Source organism: Alligator sinensis, unplaced genomic scaffold, assembly GCF_000455745.1.
Source record: "Alligator sinensis unplaced genomic scaffold, ASM45574v1 scaffold970_1, whole genome shotgun sequence".
NCBI classification, from domain to species: Eukaryota; Metazoa; Chordata; order Crocodylia; family Alligatoridae; genus Alligator; species Alligator sinensis.
Window position 1 is genome coordinate 1,423,626 of NW_005842094.1, and position 20,876 is coordinate 1,444,501.

At 42.5% G+C, this 20,876-nt stretch overlaps 1 protein-coding gene across 1 annotated transcript in view; it reads right to left on the reverse strand.

Moving 5' to 3' along the window:
• Positions 1 to 20,876, reverse strand: part of LOC102383865 (piezo-type mechanosensitive ion channel component 2-like) — a 110,954-nt gene that overhangs the window by 49,064 nt on the left and 41,014 nt on the right. The window contains exons 6-11 of the mRNA XM_025204702.1: positions 4,118 to 4,234; positions 3,627 to 3,728; positions 2,951 to 2,993; positions 1,634 to 1,796; positions 1,032 to 1,227; positions 313 to 526 (exon numbers count right to left, since the gene is read on the reverse strand). Coding sequence (XP_025060487.1) covers positions 313 to 526; positions 1,032 to 1,227; positions 1,634 to 1,796; positions 2,951 to 2,993; positions 3,627 to 3,728; positions 4,118 to 4,234 — 835 coding nt within the window. The remainder of the gene's footprint in view (positions 1 to 312; positions 527 to 1,031; positions 1,228 to 1,633; positions 1,797 to 2,950; positions 2,994 to 3,626; positions 3,729 to 4,117; positions 4,235 to 20,876) is intronic.

Below are 20,876 nucleotides of genomic sequence, written 5' to 3' on the forward strand. Positions count from 1 at the left end.
TTACGTAGCCTCAGCTCCTCCACTCGTAACATGGGCAGGATCAGCCCCATACCATGAGGCTGAAATAGTATTTGTTAAGTGCTTTGAGATCCTCAAGTAAAAGTTTTGCGTTTTAAAGCAAAGCAATAGAAAATAATGGTCCCTATAGATCTTTCTTTATTCCTTTGGCAAGTGTTGACACGTTGCTTGTATTTATGCTGCCTTGATGGGCCTACAGAGGATCATTAGTGTATCTTTCATTCTTTCATTCTGTCTTAAAACAGCTTTAAGCATTATCCCTGCCCTTTTCTGCATAGAATCTGGTGTCTTTACCTGGCATAAATGTCATCAGGAGGAATGAGGTCCTGAAAGTATGGCAGCTGGTACAGGTAAAGGGCAGTAAGGTGGCCAGCACTGAATATAGCCATCATCACGCACAAACTGCTGAAGGTGACCAGTGCAATGGGGAGGTGACAGGACCACCAAGAACACAAGCCCAGGAAAGTGAAAAAATAGGTGGCAGAAGTTGCAGAAGGTAAGATTATCCCTAGAGGGGGAAAAAACAAGAGAGTCCTGTTCCACATCAAGCAAGATACACATATCTGGCTATTGCAGCTGCTTAGTTCGACAGTGGATTAGCAAGAAAATCCCCCCCAAGTATAGATGATCCCCTCAATTATCTTAAATAAAAAGTTTCTGAGACTCTCAGGGGTTTCAGTTGGGGGAAGAGGGAGGGACTCGTCCTGTGCAGACAGTTTCCCCACTCCATAGTCACAGCAGAAGTTGGACTGGGGAAACTATCCTCCAGAAAATGTGGGACAACCAGAAGAGCAATGTCAAGGTCCATCTATAAATCATACAAGGAAATCCTGCCTCTCAGATGATTGCAGCTTTTCAGCTGTAGTGGATAGAGCAAACAAATAATTGGGCAACTACAAATAACAAGTAAGAACAGTAGGGGAAAAATGAGGACCACAGGTATCCGCTTGTCTTTTTATTCTTTAGTGGACTACAACTTTTGCTATTTCAGCCTCTTGCTTTAACACTCTTACCTGCTACACCTAATAGAAGAGTTGCTACCACCTTTCCAGCATTTCTCAGCATGACATCAACTATACTTTTTAAGCCAGCAAGGAAGACAATGGCTTTCTGAATGAAAACTGGCTTTTTAAAACCTGCCTCTTTTCCCAGTTCATCTTCAGAGGAAGACTCCTCTTCATAACTGTCTTCTGTTTCTGTTTCATAGCCCTGTGAAAAGATGAATGGTTAAGCACAAGTCAAGCATCAGCCTGAAAATCAAAGTTAAACCATTGCCAATGGTTCCCAAACTCTTTCACTGCACTTTCTCAGTCACGAAGAGAATGTGTTGTGGTCTGGATATTCTGCTGTGGAGAAGCAGGCAACAAAGACCTATGAAAAAATAAGCCAAAAAATATTTGTCTCTCTAAACACTGCATTTTGAAGTCAGGAAAATTTACAGTACAAAGTACAAAAATATGGTCCTGTGAACTCATTAAAACTGGACAGCTCGTCAGAGGGAGAAAGCAAATCTTGCCCTCAGAGCCGATGCTTTTTACACGCACGGCCAACGCATTTCTCGCAATCCAAATGTTTTCCAGTGGCTTGGCTTACGCAGTCTTATTGCTTTCCATACCTCTTCTTCATTCTGTTCCTCATCTTCAGAACAAAGCTGCATTTTGGGATTCTGAGGTTTCACCAGTTTTGCATAAAGCCGTGTAACCACGATACTGGAGAAAAACATTCCAATATCAGGTACCAGTAGGCGAAAGATATTTCCAGCATCCACTCTGCTGAGCCTGCAGAGGGGAAAGCATGAGTGAAACAGGAGTCTAGTGCTTAACAATGGCAGCTTTATTTTTACAACTCTTTTAATTATTAAGCTGAAAGTGCTTTTTCCTTCCAACCATCCCAGAAATGCCACAGTGCAGTAATAAAGATGGAATAAGCCAGTGATCTTGGTTATTCTCTTGCAACTTGCTTTGTCTCAATGGTGAATAGTATTATACTTGGATACTGGCCAGAGTTTTAAAATTTCTTCCTCTCCCACCTTCCCCATCCCACCCCCCACACACAAATGGCCTTAAAGTTGTGACTCACTGAATAAGAAGTCCAAAATTCACACCTCTGATCTACTAATAGCATGTAAGTAAAAGTCATAGTTTTTGGTTTACTAGTAGAATGAGCAAACCACTAAGCACATTTCTGTGTTTGCAGCATAAAGGAAAGAACAGTTGATACTCTTTTAAAACCATTTATTGATATAAAATAATATAGCAAGAAGGTCACTGTAAAGAATTGGCTTAGAACATTTCACTTTGTCACTTTACTAGATCCAGTCATTTGTTTCAAGGCCATTAAGTAGGTATTTCTCTTTCAAATGACTTTGAATGATTTAGATTGAATGGTTTAGAATTACATAGGTCTTTCTGGGCAAATTGGTAAGTCTGGCAAAGCAGAGACCTCAGTAAAAAAAAAAAAAGGGAATACTTTTAATACTAGTGGTATAGACATCCCAGTTCCAAGTCCTTTCCCTAACTAGGCATCTCCATTATTAATGGACAATCCAACCGACAACATCTAAATGTACATATATTTGGCCATGCTTGCTAGATCACTCACTACGGTAAATTAGTGCTCATTTTATTTGTGTTTCTAATGCAATATCACCTACAGGCCCAATCAGAGCTTCGTTGTGAAAGATGTTGTACAAATGTGAAATTAAAAAAAAAAAAACAGTTCATACCCTGAAGAATTTGTTCTCTCCTTTAGGATGTGTTCAAGTATCTTTTGGATGGATTACAATTCTTTGCAAGAAAATACCAAGTGCTTGCATGTATAACTCAATGTGACACTTCTTTACAGATATAAATAAGCAAATCTGTGGCCAATTTATCAAGCATTACATTTTCTGCTTCATTGTGAAAGTAGAACCATCCAGCCAGGGGCCTACCTCAGAAGTCCAAAATGACAGAGCAGGACCTCCCATCTGCTGCCTAGCAGAAAGGAACAGAAAGGACCATTTAAAAATAGATTCAAATCCCAAAATACATTCTCATCACTAGACTTGTGTTGTATTCCTGACTTCCTGCCTGAATCCTTCTGTAAAGTAAATCTGTAAACAATGAGTAGTTGTATGGCAAGCCAAACAGGAAAATAAGAAGGACCTTTTTTCCCTCAGTTGAGGCATACATTGGCTTTAAGAAAACAATATAAAGCCCCAACACAAGAGTCATTGAGATGGATCATTTTATGCTGGAAGAAAATCAAGGGGGTCTATTTTTGATTTAAAGAGTTTGAAAAGCTTCCAAAGATTTTTTGCACAAAGCATGTGGCTCAAAAGTTTCCAAAGCAATTCTGAGATTTCAGTAGAACTGAAGTATGTGTTTGAATACATTGTAAAATAAGACATCAGCTTCAGTTATGATATGAGGGCCATTTAGATCCCCAATGCCCAATCGTCCCCCTCCACCAAGTAGAAAAGTAGTCCAATGATAAACTGGAATAAGCAACCAAAGTCCCTTCCAACTTGCTGGGATCCAGCCTCATTTTTAATGTGGCATTTGGCTAGTGAAATTATCGAGCTCTTTACTACTGGGTAAATGTTTACAGCAGAAAATTGACTTTACCGTTAGGTGGCAGATAGTAGAAGGCAATCTGAAACGCCACTTGTAGCACAAGGAAAGTGAAACTCGTGTAAGTTATTGTTCTAAGCAGCTGTCTGGTGCTTCCTGAAAAATAAAAGATTGGCTTTGCTGTGCTAGTAAACAATGTATGTAATGTCCTATAAAACATCTAATGAGGTATGTCCCTTGTTTGGAGCTAACAGTCTAAATCAGATGGATGCAATGCAAGGGGACAACAAACAGCTCCCTTCCTTTCCCAGCTGCACTGTGGGCAACATGAAAAGTCCAAGCCTAAGGAATACAGACGAATCCCAGCACCCCCACCACACCTAGTCTGGGGTTGAATGGGACTGATAAACAGGATAACAAAATACCAGTGATACCCAACTGTAGTCATGCTCCTTAAACAGGTACATGCTCCTTAGAAGAATATGGTATACCTCATGCGAATTAATATAATATTGATAGTCCAGAACTGGAGGGAGGTCACCTACCTTTTATTGTACCAGCTGTCGGTTCAGGGAACAGTGGAATGAGCAGTAGGAAGATGAGATAGGCCACAGACAGCCCATTGTGTCTGAATAATATAGCTGTGAAATGATCAAATGTGGCTTTAATTGTGACAAAGAGGAGTAAGAAGGAAGCATATGTCTGTTTGCATGTTAATATTGGATCCACAAAGGAGTTCAGCTGTTTTGCTCAACAGGTGTTTCTCATTCCCTCTTCTGACCAGAGCACTGTATTGGTCTTCAGTGTGACAACCATGCATTCCTTGCTTTGCAGGGGTGTTGTGAGGGCAAATACATCAGAGACTGAGGAATCAGGACTCGTGGTAGAGGTGATATCTTTTATTAGACCAACTGGATTTTTGCAAAAAAAAAAAATCTTTAATTGCAAGCTTTCAGGCTCAAGCACCCTTCATCAGGCATTGGAGAAAAGATTGTAAAAAGTCCTCCTGGGTAGGAAGGAAAGTTCATATTTCATAGGAGAGTTGAAGGCTCCTGTTTGGAACACTTCATTTTATATGCAGATTCGGCTCAGAGAAAAGTTGGAATAGTCTGTTTACTTCACAGTTGTTTGGTAGCAAGCAGGATGTGGTCGTATTCCCTCTGTGAAATATGAAACACCGTAACCAGAAGGAAATATGACTACAGCCTGCTTGCCACCAAACAACTTCGAGGTAAACAGACTATTCCAACTTTCCTTTCTACCCAGGAGAACTTTTACAATCTTTTCTCCAATGCCTGATGAAGGGTGCTTGTGCCCGAAAGCTTGCAATTAAAGAATGTTTTTTGCAAAAATCCAGTTGGTCTAATAAAAGATATCACCTCTACCACGAGCCCTGATTCCTTTTGCCTCTAAACCAATACAACTACAACCTGGATACCAGAGACTGTGAGTGTGAGGCACTTGGTCTGGTAATAGAAGCCATAGAGGTATTATAATAAGCATAAAGTGTTGGAAAGGGATGAAGTGTGCTGTACTGTCCAAACTGACGTCCACTGGAATTATCACATAAAACAATTCCAGAATGACTGCATTTTCTCAGGTTGTCCCGGTGAGCATTAATGCCTTTATAATCTTTGAAATGAGGTTTTCCTCATCAAAGTTACAGTATTTCCTCTTCGGCTGAACATCTAATCAAATATGCAGACTAGGTGCATGTAAATTTGTGTTATGGCAGCATGCAGGATGGCACTGTGGGTATGAGGTGCTGTGTATGGTCAGGAAGGTAGTATGGGGTGGCTTGATGCAAGCATCTCCTTACTAGGGATTGCCAAGAATTTTTAACAACAGTATTAATGGAAAATTAATCTGAAATAAATTCAGCCATAAGTTAACAAAGGAAGTTTTGTGGGAAAGAGATAAAGGGTCATTTGGGAATAATTCTATTGAGTAATTTAGGGTGTAATATTAGTTAAAAATATTTGCACTTGAACTCAGTAGGACACTTGCAAGCCAATGCAGAACTGGGCCAGTTATATTTCATATTGCTGCTGACCAAAATCTCTCCTTCAAGTAAATGTTCAAAAAATAATGGAAAAACCACTGAAAGTATTCATTGTGGGTTCATTTCACCAGATGAATACTTTCAATTTACAATAAAGCAATAAAAACCTGACCACCTTTGCAAATTTACTATAGAAATTTGTCTTTTGTTTCCTAAAACCAGCATTTGAGAGCAGAGAGTATTACTAAGAGTATCTTAAGTAAAACATTTGGGTTTTTTTATTGTAATAGTAAAAAATCAATCTACCATAACAAGAAAATATGAGTTCAGGACATCAGGTTCGTATCACGCTTGTGAAAATGGCTAGGATAATAGAACAAAGAACTAAAATACTTTGGTCCTGTTTTGTCAGGATAGTTTTACATGGTTAATACCTATCAAAGAGTAGCTGTATGAAAGCAGCAAGGTCTCAGCTGAATACATTAGGTTATAAATAGTGTACTGCAGTTTTAACAACATGTATTTTATAAGTAGGACTCTCTTTAGGAGGACATGCCGAAAAAACCTGCTAAGCAAACCTATTAACTGAGCAAGCTTGGATTTTAATAAATGCCCCTCAAACAGAGACTGTGATATATTGGAAGGCTCTTCTTTACACAGCAGTTCACATTAGTTTTCTCTAAAAGTACTTACCCTAGGAAAGATATTTGGGAATGCAAAGAGCATCTTCCAAGGTTTCTGGAAAAAGATATACTTGGCACTATATACACTGAATACCAGGTTCAGACAAAAGTAATGCATCTCCCGTCTAATCTTGCCACCATCTAATTGTGATTTGTAAACTGGTCTTCCTCACCTATTTGCTGTCTGAAATGCTATGTTCCTCCAATGCACCACAAACCTGTTTCTCTCTACTGTCTTTCAGACAAACTATAACCAAATAGAGCTCCCTAAAATAAACCTTTTATAATCTTCTTGTTTTATTTTGATCTCTGACTGAAGATATTTGCTCCACTTCATCCCTAGTCTAACATCATTGAGCTCTGTGGGATTACACCAGAAATAGGTTTTGCCCATTCTCCATATCTCCCTCATATCATCTTAATAAATTATCCTTGAAGCATAAAAGAAAATTTCTTACCTGCTATTAAGGGAATTGGTAAAACAAATCTGAAAATCATCCCAGAAGCTAAGTTTTTTCACCAAGGTCTTTTCTTCTTGGGGTATTATAAAGATCTGAGTGAGGCATCCACAAACCCTGTGGCACCAGTGGCCTATACTGCTTAAAGAAGGGAGTGGTGTTATCCTGAGCCTTTTCTAACTTTGGTCCCTCTTTGTTCTTCCTCTTAAATGTGAACAGCAAACTGGGTTAAAAATACGATCAGTAAGGCAATCGATCGCTGAGTAAGAAGTGGTTACAGCAACCCAAAGGCCAAGATTTGATACTTGTCCAGTAATCCCCATTTTCTCTTAGACGGGAACTATTGATCTCTTAATCTTTCCCACTTTAATCCGGATTTTTTCTCTTTATTGCTGAGCAAGGATTCTTAAACTCAGCTGTCAGATCGGCACTGAGTTTTCTTTCCAAAGCCCCCTTGCTTGGTTGTTTTCCAGGTTCAAATAAGTTGTCAGAACAGAACCTTTCTTCCCCTCCAAATTGTGGTTGGGATTTTTTCCATAGACCCCAAAGTTGATTGTCTTTTTTTTTTTTTTGCCTTTCCCAGTGAATTCCTACTAGCCAAAGTTTAACCCTGGAGTTCAGCCTAAATACAAGCAGTTGCATATGGCACTTTTACATCTTTTACAAAATACATAATAAATCAAGGGGAGAGAGAGAGTTCAAAGAAGGCGATCTAAACTCAAATCCAAGCATCTTAGAAACGAGCACGTGTCTTTTCACATCTCCATCTACGGTTTGTTTAAAACTGGCATCAACTACAAAATTAGTTGCAATATGATACTGTTTTTCCTTTAGGCCTATAAATTTGTAGCTAATCGGAACACAGCAGTTCATGGATGTCTGGTCCAGTGCCCATTAAAATACCAGCATTATCGCACTTCTGCTCTAACAGCACTATATGATTCTCCACCTGGAGCTGTGCAGATATGCTGGACTCTCTTGTCCTCTGGGGAGAGACAAAGGTGTTGAACTGTGATTTCAAAGAACCACTGAAATAGGTCAACAAAAGTCACCACAAAGCAGATGGCCAAGAGTCATTTCAGGAATGCTATACAGGGGAGAAACAAAGGAAAGAACTACAAAGCTTGTCAGAAAGTCGTGGACCAGAATGTGTGTTTCTGCCACTTCTCATGTACATAAGGACCTGGAAGGATTTTTCCCAAGGATGCCTCAACAGAGCCCAGGTTTGTGGAAGACAAATGAGACTGAGATCAACCCAGAGTCTGACAATGCAGAGAAGACCTTCCTTGAAAGCCAGGATCTCTTCCCTATACAATAATCTGACCCAGACCCTGAGGACACCCACATGGACATCCAGCTGCCAGTCGTTTGGAGAAAATCTCAATGGTAAATTTAACTTTGTGGTGAATAAACACCAGGAGATGCTGTAAATACAGCTGGGATTTATTTTGTTCTGGGCACCCTATGCACGCAACCATTTTGGCAAGACATGAGGACTGTCTTTCTGGCAGCCACACAAACCAAACTCAACATGGCAGCTGCGTGATGCACTTCACTGCCAAGCAAATGAAAAATAGTAAGAGCCCATTGTCACCAGCCCCAGCAGGAGTTGCACCCACTCTCAAAGCTGCCTGTCTCATCTTGAATTCAAACAAGGCCTGGTAAATTGAATATGCTTTGTCCTTTTTTTAATACAGAAAAAAGCACTACTGAAGTTAAGTTCATAGATTCATGGATGCTAGGGTCAGAAGAGACCTCAACAGATCATCGAGTCCGACCCCTTGCCTAGGCAGGAAAGAGAGCTTGGATCAGATGACGAAAAAGTGCTGAGGTCAGATGACCCCAACCAGATGCCTATCCAGCCGTCTCTTAAAGACCCCCAAGGTAGGGAGAGCACCCTCTCCCTTGGAAGCCCATTCCAAATTTTGGCCACCCTTACTGTGAAGAAATTTTTCCTGATATCTAGCCTAAATCTGCTCTCTGTCAGCTTGTGACCATTGTTCCTTGTTACCCCAAGAGGCGCCCTCGTGAACAGAGCATCTGCAATCCCTTGCTGTGTCCCCCTAATGAATTTGTAGGCAGTCACAAGATCACCTCTCAGCCTTCTCTTGAGGAGGCTGAAGAGGTCCAGGTCCCTCCGTCTCTCCTCATAGGGCTTGTCCTGTAAGCCCCTAACCATACGAGTGGCCTCCTCTGGACCCTCTCGAGTCTATCAATGTCTTTCCTTGTTTGCTGCTTGCTCTTAATGAGCATTTAATGAGGTACTTTTCCCCTCGTGCTGTTATCAATGCATTATACAAAATACAGTTTCTACTATTCTATCATAACACATTACAAAGAATATTTCATAAGATGCCATGATCATGAATCCCTAATATTTCATTATTCCTGAACCCACAGGAACCTCAGTGGTTTGCATGTCACACAGAAGGATGTCCGTGCAGAAAGCTCATACTTACACAAAGCAGCACATCCCTCTGTGACAACAGTCCCAACAAGTTATTTACTTACACCCAGCGGGTGATCTACACACTTTCCCTGATCCTCTTCTTGCTTTCAACATACTTGTAGAAGCCCTTCTAGTCACTGTTCACATCCCTTGCTTGCTGCAACTCTAACTGCATTTTGGCTTTCCTGATTTCATCCCTGCACGCCCAAGCAATGCTCTTATACTCCTCCCTAGTTGTTTGTCCAAGTTTCCACTTCTTATAAGCTTCCTTTCTGTGTTTTGAGTTCCCTGCTAAGCCAAGCTGGTCTTCTGCCATACTTGCTCATCTTCCTGCACATCAGGATGGTTTGTTCCTGCACTCTCAGTAAGGCTTCTTTAAAATATTGCTAGTTCTCCTGAACTCTCCCCTGCAGACTGGCCTCCCAGGGGATCCTGCCCATGAGTTCCCTGAGTGAGTCGAAATCTACTTCTCTGAAATCCAGGGTCCTTACTCTGCTGTTCTCCTTCCTTCCTTTTCTCGAGATCCTGAACTCAGTCATCTCATGGTCACTGCTGCCCATGTTGCCATCCACTACTACATTCCTCACCAATTCTTCCCTGTTTGTGAGCAGCAGATCTAGAAGAGCATGGCTCCTAGTTGGCTGCTTGAGCACTCGCACCAAGAAGTGTCCCGAGCACTCTCCAAAAACTTCCCAGATCGACTGCACCCTGCTGTATTGCCCTCCCAGCAGATGTTGGGGTGATTGAAGTCCCCCATGAGAACCAGGGCCTGTGATCAGGAAACTTTTCCTACCTGTTTGAAGAAAGTCTCATCCATCACTTCTTCCTGGTCTGGTGGTTTATAGTAGACCCCACCGCAACATCACCCTTGTTCCCCTTCTCCCTGACCCTAACCCAGAGACCCTCAACAGGGCTATCTCCAGCTTCATACTGGAGCTCTGAGAAATCGTATGACTCTTCTACATACTGTGCAACTCCTCCTCCTCTTCTCCCCTGCCTGTCCTTCCTGGACAGTTTATACCCATCCATGACTGCTCCAGTCATGCGAGCTCCCACCAAGTCTCTGTTATTCCAATTGGGTCAGAGTGCCATGACTGTGCAAGGACTTCCCATTCTTCCTGCCTGTTTCCCACGCTCTGAGCATTTGTGTACAGGCACCTGATTGACCAGAAACTTCTGAATCTTTTGGGCTGTTGTCATATCCATATGCTATTCTGAGCTCTAGAAGGCCCTTGCTGCCACCGCTCTTCACCCCGTACCCACACTACAATCTTTCTCTGACAGCCAATGTTGTGTCCTGTACTCAGGAATGGCATTGCACTGAGTGAAGATCTGAAAAATGCCCCACACCTCAGAAAGCCGAGTATCAGAAAAAAACAACCGGGGGTATATGCCAGAGTGCTGTGTGCACACAAAAAGCAAAACTGTATGGGCACAAAGGTGTGGACTGAAGCAGGAAATCTCTGTGGATACAATTGCTATGGAATATGTTTTCCACAACAGTTAATGTGCACCAGTTCAGTGCAAAATTAATTGATTATGTAGGCAACCCCTAAAACTCTGTCTGGCTACGATGTGGCTTTGACTTTATCATGATTACAATCCTGCACTCTTTTTTTAGCATTAAAAATATCCTAGAAAGAGAACACTATAGTGAATCATTAGTAATATTTATATAAAAAAGTAATTGTAGCTAAGCTAACATGCATCTCCTAGATATCTACAGAACTTATAAGGCATGTCCCCATGAGCAGGAACGTGCATGTCCCCAGGGATAACTAGCAGTGGCACATATTTGTGCCGCTGCTAGCTGTCCCCAGAGAATGTCCCTGCATGCACGCTCTGGTGTGCAGCAAGGTGCCCCAGGTCGGGTAGGGGAGGCTGGGGCCAGCACCTGAGCTGGCCCCATCAGTTTGACCTGGGGTCCTGGAGGCCTCCTGAGGCTGGCAAGGTGATGATCCGGGTGTGCAGGGCCTGGCTAACAGCCAGAGCATGGCTCTGGCTGGCCAAGCTCCAGTTTTGGGCTTCAAATGCGCCGCACCACTTTCTTCTGGCACAGGTTTTTTTTGACACTGGAATTTCCTGGTGTCAAAAAAACACCTGCCGCACTGCAGATTGGACATAGCTGTGTATGGGCCATTTTTGGCCTCCATTTTATTTTCTACGAGTGTATTGAAAATAGCAGTACATAAGTAAAATGCCATGACACTGATTTTATATGGTAGGAAATGTCAGTAAGTATTTTCCCTTCTTTTCCAGGGTTGTCATATATTCAGTTTACCAGTGGATTATTCTCTAAATCTTATATTTTGCTACCTGTGCTGTAGAGTGATTTTAACAGTAGCATAAATAGGTGCAAATTAAATTATTCAGATTCTCACGTACTGTCATTTCTTTGCTGCACTGAATTCTGTAGAGCAATAGTAATTTACATTAGCTTCAATTTTGAACACCTACATGAGATTCCTCATGTCTACGTGAGGAAATTTGCCAACCTGGTTATACTAGTTTGATTTTCTTTACAGCTTTGTCTTGCTGATTTTTTTCTAGTGGATAGTACAGGACCATGTGTTTGGTAGAGTTGTGCTGTAAACATAACTGAACGTTGTAGCTTTGTGGACTCAAAGCCATTCAAAATAATTAATGCTTCAACCTAAAAAAACCCAATTATGATCCAGTTTGAGGTTGGCACTGGGTGTGCAGGGCCTATTTATGGGATATTATTTGTAGGTGAAAAGAAAATTAAACCAGAGCTCCATCCGCAGAGACTATCCAGAAGGCTGTGACATGTTTGTACTAGCCAGTAAATGGCTCAGTTGAAATAATACAGGTACCTGAATTGACCCCAGAGTTACAGTGATTCCCTGAGCTGCTTCTGGTGCGGTACAGCTGCATGCTATCCCCTAACCCTGCACTAATAGGCATTCAGGGACTGGTGACTTAATTGCTCAGTCTGGCCATGGGTATTTTGTCATTGTCTCTATAGAGCATCAGTCCCTTTCAAGAATACCAACAGGAGGAACAAATAGTTCTGAAGTGCTGTTAGCAAGAAATGTGTTAATTGGGAGTCTGATATTCCCAAACTGACCCCATGTGTCAGTTTATACACTTTAACCCCAAGTTTGCTGTACTCTAAGTATTATGTTTAATAAATCCATATTACATGAAGGCTGCTTGGGAGTTACCACTGTTGTGCATTTAAAATCCTACTGGAAAGATCATTATCTGTGAATAGCTACTCTGGCACCAGCTGTCTCAAGAATCATTTTGATAATGGGTGTGCAGATAAATGTCCATCAGCAAAATACCAAAGCTCATCAAATCCTGCTTCTCCAGGCTAGGGAACAAGCACTTAAGATGCAATTGGCATCATAGAAAGTACAGCACATTTTAAAATGGAATGGAAAATGAGGCCTCTTGTATTATGTAGAAATAAATAGACTGTTAACCCAGTGAGAAGATAATGTAATGTAAAATATAGATGTGTGCCCTTACAGGCACAGCAGTTTCCAAAAACTAGTGACCTATTTTTCCTTTATTTTACCTGACCAACCCCACAGATGTTACCGTAACCCCATCTTGGGCTGATGTGGTTAATGTTTGTACCAGGGAGCAGAATTTGGACCTTTATATCTATGGGAAAGTAGCCTTCTAGAGAAAAATGCAAAACCTAAAGGCTCATATTTCCAGATTATGTTCATATAATTTACAAATCCTTAATTTGTAAATGTTTGTAGCAAATCCCTAAATAAATATGCTCAGTGCTAGAAACTGGATAGCAGTAGGTTTTTGATGCCCAAATATAAGACAAATCTCAGATGGAGACATACACTACAGTACTGTAATTGATTTGTCTCTTTTATATTGTCTGTGAATGGAAACCTGAAGACTCATAGGTAGAAGGTGCTTTGGTGGGTCCCGTCACCCCCTCCTCCCCGCCCCCTCCATTCTTTTCCTTATTTTAAAAGAATCCAAGGACTGCCGAAGTTAGGCATGGGAAACATTTGCTAGATCTCATCCCCATAGCTGTACAATAAAAATGGCACATCCAGCCTGCACCACCAAACAGACTTTCAACAATGAGGTATTAGTGCAGACATGGCTCTGTGAATGTCCCCTTATGTCTAGGTGGGGTAAAATTGCCTATGCTTGGTGTTCCATAAGACTTGGCAGCAAATTTTCTATCTTGATGTTAAAAAAATAACACATGCTTTTTTCACAGTAATATGAATCCTGAAATTCTCATGTGGTTTAAAAGAAGAAGAGATGGTTCCTTTCTTTTTTTTTAATCCATGGGTAACTAGAGGCATAAAATACTGCAAACTGAAGTCAATTATATACTATAAGCAAAGTTTGATATGAATGTGAGCCAGAGAGTCACACAAGCTAAACAGAGATAGTCAAAAAGCCCAAGGCTAAAGTGGTTCGATCTTCACAGATTGAACCGATAAGCAAGTGAACAGACATTCACTTTTGATTCCAGAAATGCACCCACATGCCTGCAGTGGCGCAGGCCAGAAACCAAGGGGGCACTAAAAGCACACCTCCCTGCTCTGCTGGAGCAGACTGCTTGGGCCAAGGATAGCTTGCCCACCCTACAAGGGGGAGTTTGCGGGGGAGATGCAAAGCATCCTGGGATGCTGGGGGACTGTGAGTTAACTTGAATCTGGAGGGGATCTAGGACAGAAGTTTAATAAACTGATTTAACGTAAATCATTTAAGTCTGATCCTACATCTATCCAGGTTCATCTTAAACCAGTTTTGACCATTTTGAAAGTGGTTTACGTAGACCGAACTTCTTGTGTGTTACAGATTTGAAAGGGTTTCCGATCACTTATACTGGTTTATGTGTAATTTCTGTTCCTAGCCACACTCTCCAGTTCTATCCTAGTCCTGCCTTCCTCTGTGAATTTGCAAGTCTCATAACTTCTCAGCATCTGCTTCCTCTCAGTATGATCTACTGGCTTCTCAGCATTATTAAGAAAATTAGATAATGTTTGGAACAAAGCTAGTAAAACGTCAAATGAAAATTCCAATATATTGTTCTAAAAAAATGAGGTTTCTTTCCTCCTTTTCACCAAGGTATAATGTTGTAGAGGGGCAATTTTCTTCTTAAAAAGTCCATCCAGTTCTAGAAAAGATGGTTCCATTATGGACATGGCAAAAAATACTCCTTTGATATTGTTGATAAAGATTCTTACTTGTAGCACAAAGTGGAAGAAAAATTCTCTGTATGACTTTGTTGGCAGCACTCTCGTTTCTGATCCAGATGGTCTATCTCACTCCAGTTTTAGGCTTCCCATTCATTACTAACACAGCAAAACCTTGACAGCACTGCTCCTTAAACCAGGGGTTCTATAACCTTTTTAGACACAAGGCACCCCTTTGAAAATGCTATCTCTTGTAGTCACTAAATAAGTGAAACCAGAAAAATAACATAGAAATTCTGTTGCAAACAACTCAGAAAGCCCACAACAAGTCAAAACGTTTTAAACAGTATGAAATCTCTGGCTGTGTCCAGACAAGTGCGAATGTGCAGTATGTGGCACCACAGATCTGTCTGTGGTGCCACACACTGCACATGCTGGCATTTCCCACAGTGCTGCCTTGCAGCACCTGCGGGGGGATTGAGTCCAGGAGATCCTGGGGTAAAAAAAGCCCCACATAAAAAAAGGTGGGGTGGCGCATGTGGCAGCAGCATGCACCACCCAAAACGGGAGCCTGGCCAGCCAGAGCCATGCTCCAGAGCACCCAGGACAGCCCTGGCCCCCGCAGTGGCGTGGGCCCACCCCCTCAGCCCCAGTACTATAACCTGTGTCCCCTGGGCTGCCAAGACGGGTATGCCCTGCTCACTGCCCAGTGGCAGTGCATGCTCAGCTGGCTTTGCCCTGGCTAGCTCCGTGCTGATGAGACAGCGGAGGGGCAGGGAATTAAACCCCACTCCATTCCCATTTGCTTGAGGCTGCAGATGGGGCTGGCTGGAGCAGTGAGGTGGGGGGAAAGCCTGACAGGGGCTGCTACACCCTGGCCAGGCAGACCCCAGCTAGGATCCCCTGGGGGGAATAGGGAAGAGAGGGGGTAATAAACTGCCTCCCTGCCCCCTTCACCTCAGGGGACCATGCTGAGCTGGTGTCTGGTCACGCCCCTGCCTCTGCTTGGGCTACAGAGCAAAGGGACACAACCAGCCCTGCTCTCTGGAGCAGACAGCACAGCACAGCCCAAGGCTGCAGAGCATCCTGGGATTCTGGAGGACTCTGATGTAACTTAAACCAGGAAGGGATCTGGGATAGAAGTTCCATAAACTGGTTAGACCCAAATCCGTTAAGTCTGATAGTACATTCAACCAAGTTTATCTTAAACCAGTTTCAGCCATTGTGAAACTGGTTTATGTGCACTGAACTTTTGTTCTGTTACAGGTTTAAACCAGTTTCTGATCACTGAAACTGGTGTATGTGTAACTTCTGTCCCTAGACAGGGAGATACACCTGGACAAAAGAAGTACTTTGGTAGCTTGAGTCAGCCAATTGCACCTAATCTGTGCTGATCAGAGAGAAGGTGTTCCTGGCCAGGAGTTCCCAAATTCTTCCTTGGCAGAAAATATTAGGAAGATGGACATGATACAAGAATATCTGAAGTGAGCTTCAGCTCAAGGAAGCTTATACTATATATAGAGATCTACTTTGGTCTATAAGGCATGGATGACTGGTGCCTCCCGAGTCTGGGGAGACACCAGATCGCCAACGGTGGGGCGGGGGTCCCCCCAGTGGTCAATCGCCAAGCCTGGAACCACCAATGGCGAAACTAGAAGTTTCGGGTGCTTTCAGGGGGTGCACAGTCAATCTCAGGGAGTGCATGTGTACCCATGTGCACCCCCTACGCATCGCCAATGCTCTAAGGTACAAATCTACCCAGGCTTCACAGAGAACATTGTGAATCAGCTGCATGCAGCCTTGCTGGGAGGATGAAAAATTACAGGACATTTTTTCCGTCAACTTTTTTTTAATATCCGTGCAAAAGCAGCTATACAGTAATGTAATTGGCATCCCCCTGCAACATTTGCAACCTGAGCATTGCAGCATTCGCTAATGCATGTGGACTTGCAAGTATCTGAATTGATTTTCAGCTGGCTGTGAGAGAGCAGGGAGAAATACAAATAGGAAAGAAATGGCAGAAATTATAAGAAATAAATTAGGGGTTTTTTCAGTTACTTCCACTGCTGAGATGATATGGTGTCACTGGCAATATATGAAAGAAAATAAGGGTTTGTCCCTTTAACGCGTACTTTGTTCTCCATAGGGCATAGGGATTGTTGCAAAGGGGAACGCAAATCTGCAAGTCTGTTGCAGCAGTGACATCTAGAGGATATGGGCTGCCTGCACTCGCCTCTCCTTTGTACAGCTAAGTGAGCTAGTTCTTTCCAAACCAGGGGCCAAATTCTGCTTCCAGCTAATCTGATTTTACTGTGACGTAACTGAGAAAAAAATTGACTCCATATGGATTTAATCATCCACAGAAAAACCCACCCTGATTTTGTGCTTTTCAGTCCCTCTTAGTAGTTCCATAATCTTTCATTCTAAATAGTGTAAACTGTGCAACTACAAGCAGCATAGGAATTAAAGAACAAAACCACTGGCCTTCCCTCAGTAGATGCATCTATAACTCTTAATGTGAGGTAATTGGAATCACTTGTCAGAAAGCTCATGTCCAGAAGGACCTCCATTATTTGTTGCTAGAGTTGCTGGCAGCCGGCTGTGTTTTGCAAAAGAAACGCAGGTATTTTATCTCAAGGAAAGGTGTTCCTTGCACTGTTTTGCAACTGTAACGATGTTTCTCCAGAGTGGCTTAGGGAGATCATTGGCTGAATTCATGAATGTTATTCGCAGGTTTTGCTCCATTGAAGTCAATAAAGTTAAGTCCACTTGAAATAGGAGTGCATGTAGCCCTGTATTTCCTGCTTTCCTAACGATGAGCAGCTGATGGTGCAGGGAAAAATGAATAGAAGTGCCTTGTTTCCTCCACCTGTCTTCCGAAGAAGACAGGAAACATATCAAATACCATGGAGCTGTTTGTGATGGTAACGTAGACAATAGACATTTTAAGCTTCTGAGAAGGTTTAGGAGATTAGTGCCTGAATGGTAGTAGTTAGCATGGGTGTGAGCAAAGCCCTATTCATATCCCCATGTCCCTGTACTCACTCCCCACTGTGTGTGTTAAGAGGGTGTGCAGACCCCCATGTCACTATGCTGAGAAACTTTCTGAAGCCCTTGTGCTAATTGCAGAAAAATGTGTTTGGTTTTCATGTGAAGTCGTGAAGTCTTCTGCGAGAGGATGCTTGGTGATTCTGTGATATAGCCTGTGTTGTGTGCGTTCGTTCTCGCCTGCATTGATGAGGTTTCCCTGCTCCTAATTAGCCTAAATGTCAAGCTCATCCAGACCTATACCAGAGGCTTTTCTGTGTAAGGGATTAAAGGCCAAAACCCATGTAAGAGCTCAGATGAACTCAGCAACATAGGCCTACCCTAAACGTCATAGGTAAAGCATGCATGAATTAATTTGGTCCCACTGCGGTAGCAATAACTTAGGCTCCAATTTTTTTCCTGTGCTCCTTTTCCTGATCCAGCTTGCCAGCTTAATTTGGGCAGCTCAGGAAACTTCTATTTGTTCCAGCTGTACTTTCAATTTTGAATTTGTCATTGGCAATAGTTGAGCTGTCAATAATCTCTCTTGCCCAGCATAGAAAGCAAGTTGCAAGTTTGCCCTAGGTCCATCCCTAGTGCTGTTCGACACCATTTCAACCAGAAGATCCAGCCCCTTTGCCAAATCTACAGCAGCTTCTCCATGTAAAATGCATGAGTTCAAGGCACTGCAGGCTTTTAGCTTTGAAATTAAGAGGTATCACTTGGGGATTAAACTGCTTGCTGTGACCTCCTTCTCTTCTGAATCCTTCAAGAACTGCTGCACATAACCACACTGCACTATGTTTCAGATTATGCCCGTCAACTCCAAGACCCATTATGCCTGCCAAGTCTAGCTCTTTACCTTGATACTGGGGTCCAATGGCAAGGAGTGCTGCGGTAGCAGGGTTGGCAAGACCGCTCCAGTGCACTCGCTTGTTCCCTGTTTCCCACATTTTGTTATGCCCGGCAAAATGTAATATCCTCATGGACAATATTTTTAATCAGGAAAGTATGTTCCTGGTGAGCTTGCCTTTCCCCTTTTAACTCTTGTGTGTTTACGTAAGAACAACAGACTAGCAGGCAATGTGACGCTTGCCTCATGCTTCCCTAGGAAACATTAACCTTCCAACTGCTTACAGAAATGATGAAATCTTTCTTGGTAGAACTTTAACTACCTAATCTCACTCGAGTCGACTGGTTGCTATTTTTAAAGCACTGGAAGATAAGCTCATTCTCTATTAAATTATTATTCCAAAGACTAAGCAGCACAAACTGCCTTTAAAACCAAAGGGCAGATTTGATTGTCCCAGTTTTCTTGAAGGGACCGTTTGTTTCTGGGAGGCCCAAATTAATCTAGTGTTCCCCCTGGGTAACAATATTTGGGACATTGCCAGATTGTTTCTCTTGGGAAACTGATGATCGCCCAGCATTTCTTTAGTGCAGTCTTTTTTGTTTGCAGAAGATGAACACAACTTTCTATTGCCATGAACACAGCAGGAGCAACCAGTGTGCCAACCCTGCAGCTTCAGAAACTAGCACAAGAAGAAAGGGGGAGTTCCCACTTTTATACAGAGAAACAGAGAGGTTAGGGTCACAAGCCAAAGGGATGGAGCAGGTAAAACATAAATACTGCGGTAACACACACACACTCAGCACTTTAATTCCCTCCACCCCTCCAGAAGTGTTCCCAAACTAGCCTATAGTCCCGAGAGCACTCAAACAGCAGCCTGCAGCTGCCTCTGAGTCTGTGTCCAGCTCCAGTCTACCGGCCTGGCTGACTGAGCCGTCAAATATCCGGGTCCACTGCACGCTCCTACTCGGCTTAGGGTTGACCAGGTTTCACATGCATGTTGCTCTCTTAACCTTGCCCTGCCCCTCAGCTCTTTCAGGCTTCTAAGAGCTGTAGTCCAAATTACAGTCTGCACAGCTCTGCAAACTGCCCCCTACTTCCTCCAGCTGTTACGCACATTATATTCACATTACACCAGTAGTAGGCTGTTTCCTTGTTCTGCATCTCCAGTCAGTACTGTCCAAAAAGTTCTTTCTCTGTTGGCTTCAGCTTGGAGCCACATGCACACTGCTGCTCTTCCCTCTGCTTGCTTCCTATATGATACACACTCAAACAGCTGCAAATAAATCAGTGCCCCAGCTTCTGCATTTGTGATCAGTGTCCAAGAAAACCTCTTGGGCCACAAGGCTCAGCTTCTGCTCAGGATTACTATGATGGCTCATGCCTTGTCTAGTAACCTCTGCTTTCTCCAACTCTTTAGTTGGTCTACTAAATGAAGGCCATCTTACTGTTTTCTCACTTAAATTGAATGTAACATGGCTACCCCAGACATCAATTGCAGTTAAAGCTGTGATCACCCATAGATCAAGAACGTACTGACAGCCGGCAACCATATGAATACCCATAATGAATACCCATTATGAATACCCATAAATTGTCCAAATGAGACTAACTGTTTGAATAAGATTACTCGTACACGTAAGCATTTGCAGCATGGAGTTTCACTCAAGGCTGAATAGACCGAGTACTTTCCAGAACAGCTGACTGACCCTCCTTGATTATACTGAATGTAGAGTCAAATTAAGGAGGTCAAAACATCTAAGGAACTGTGCTAGCCTGCCTCCAGTTGGTGTTATTCAATGAAACCTCATGACTTTGAAAGGATGGGTGCCTAAGCACGTGCTAAATCCCACTGAGGTAATTAGTGAACAGGACTTAACAACACACGTTGCTTTTAGGGTATGGAATCCAGAAACAAGCCTGAATTGTGTCTAGCACTATGATACAGTAGTAAACGCTACAATTCAAAGAGAAAAAACGGTTTGTCGGGAATGCAGTTGTCTTTATAGGACAATACGTATTTTGAAGGACAGTCAATTTTCCTGCTGCATGTGAATCCTGTTGATTTTGTTGTTTTGTGTCTTTTCCTCTGGTAACTACTGCAAAGTGCATTCCAGTAAATGATCACCATCTGGCTGCAGCCCAGTGTTCTTACAAAATTATTTTCCCAATTATCTATGTCTAGCCATGGGCAATCTCCCAGTAAGTGAAACTGCCTAGTTTTGTTTTTCACCACCTTTATTGATAAGGGCCAACAGATGTCAGCACAGTCTGAATAACAAGAGGTTTGTGTCTGGTTCGGTAGAAACATCCCCCCGTGGGAGTTGCAGCATAAGACAAATGTAAGACACACAAGGTGGGGGATGTCAGTCCGAACAGAATCAGTGTCCTAAGGAAAATGTGAGGCTCACACCAGCTAAAAATATCCAGTGCTAAGTATTTGAAAAAAACATAGTTAAGGGTGCTTATATACACACAGGCTCTTGTTGACGGAACAGAACTTCTAATTTATATTGTGTATGATCCTGAGAACCGTGTCTGTTTGTATCGGGAGTCCCATGACAACCCCAAGCTTGTTCAAGGTACCACAATGCACTCCCACAAACACATAACACTATGTCTCTTGGAAAAGAGGGGGAGGACAAGAGGAAATGTCTACACAGTTTAGAAGGACCAGGATAAGCA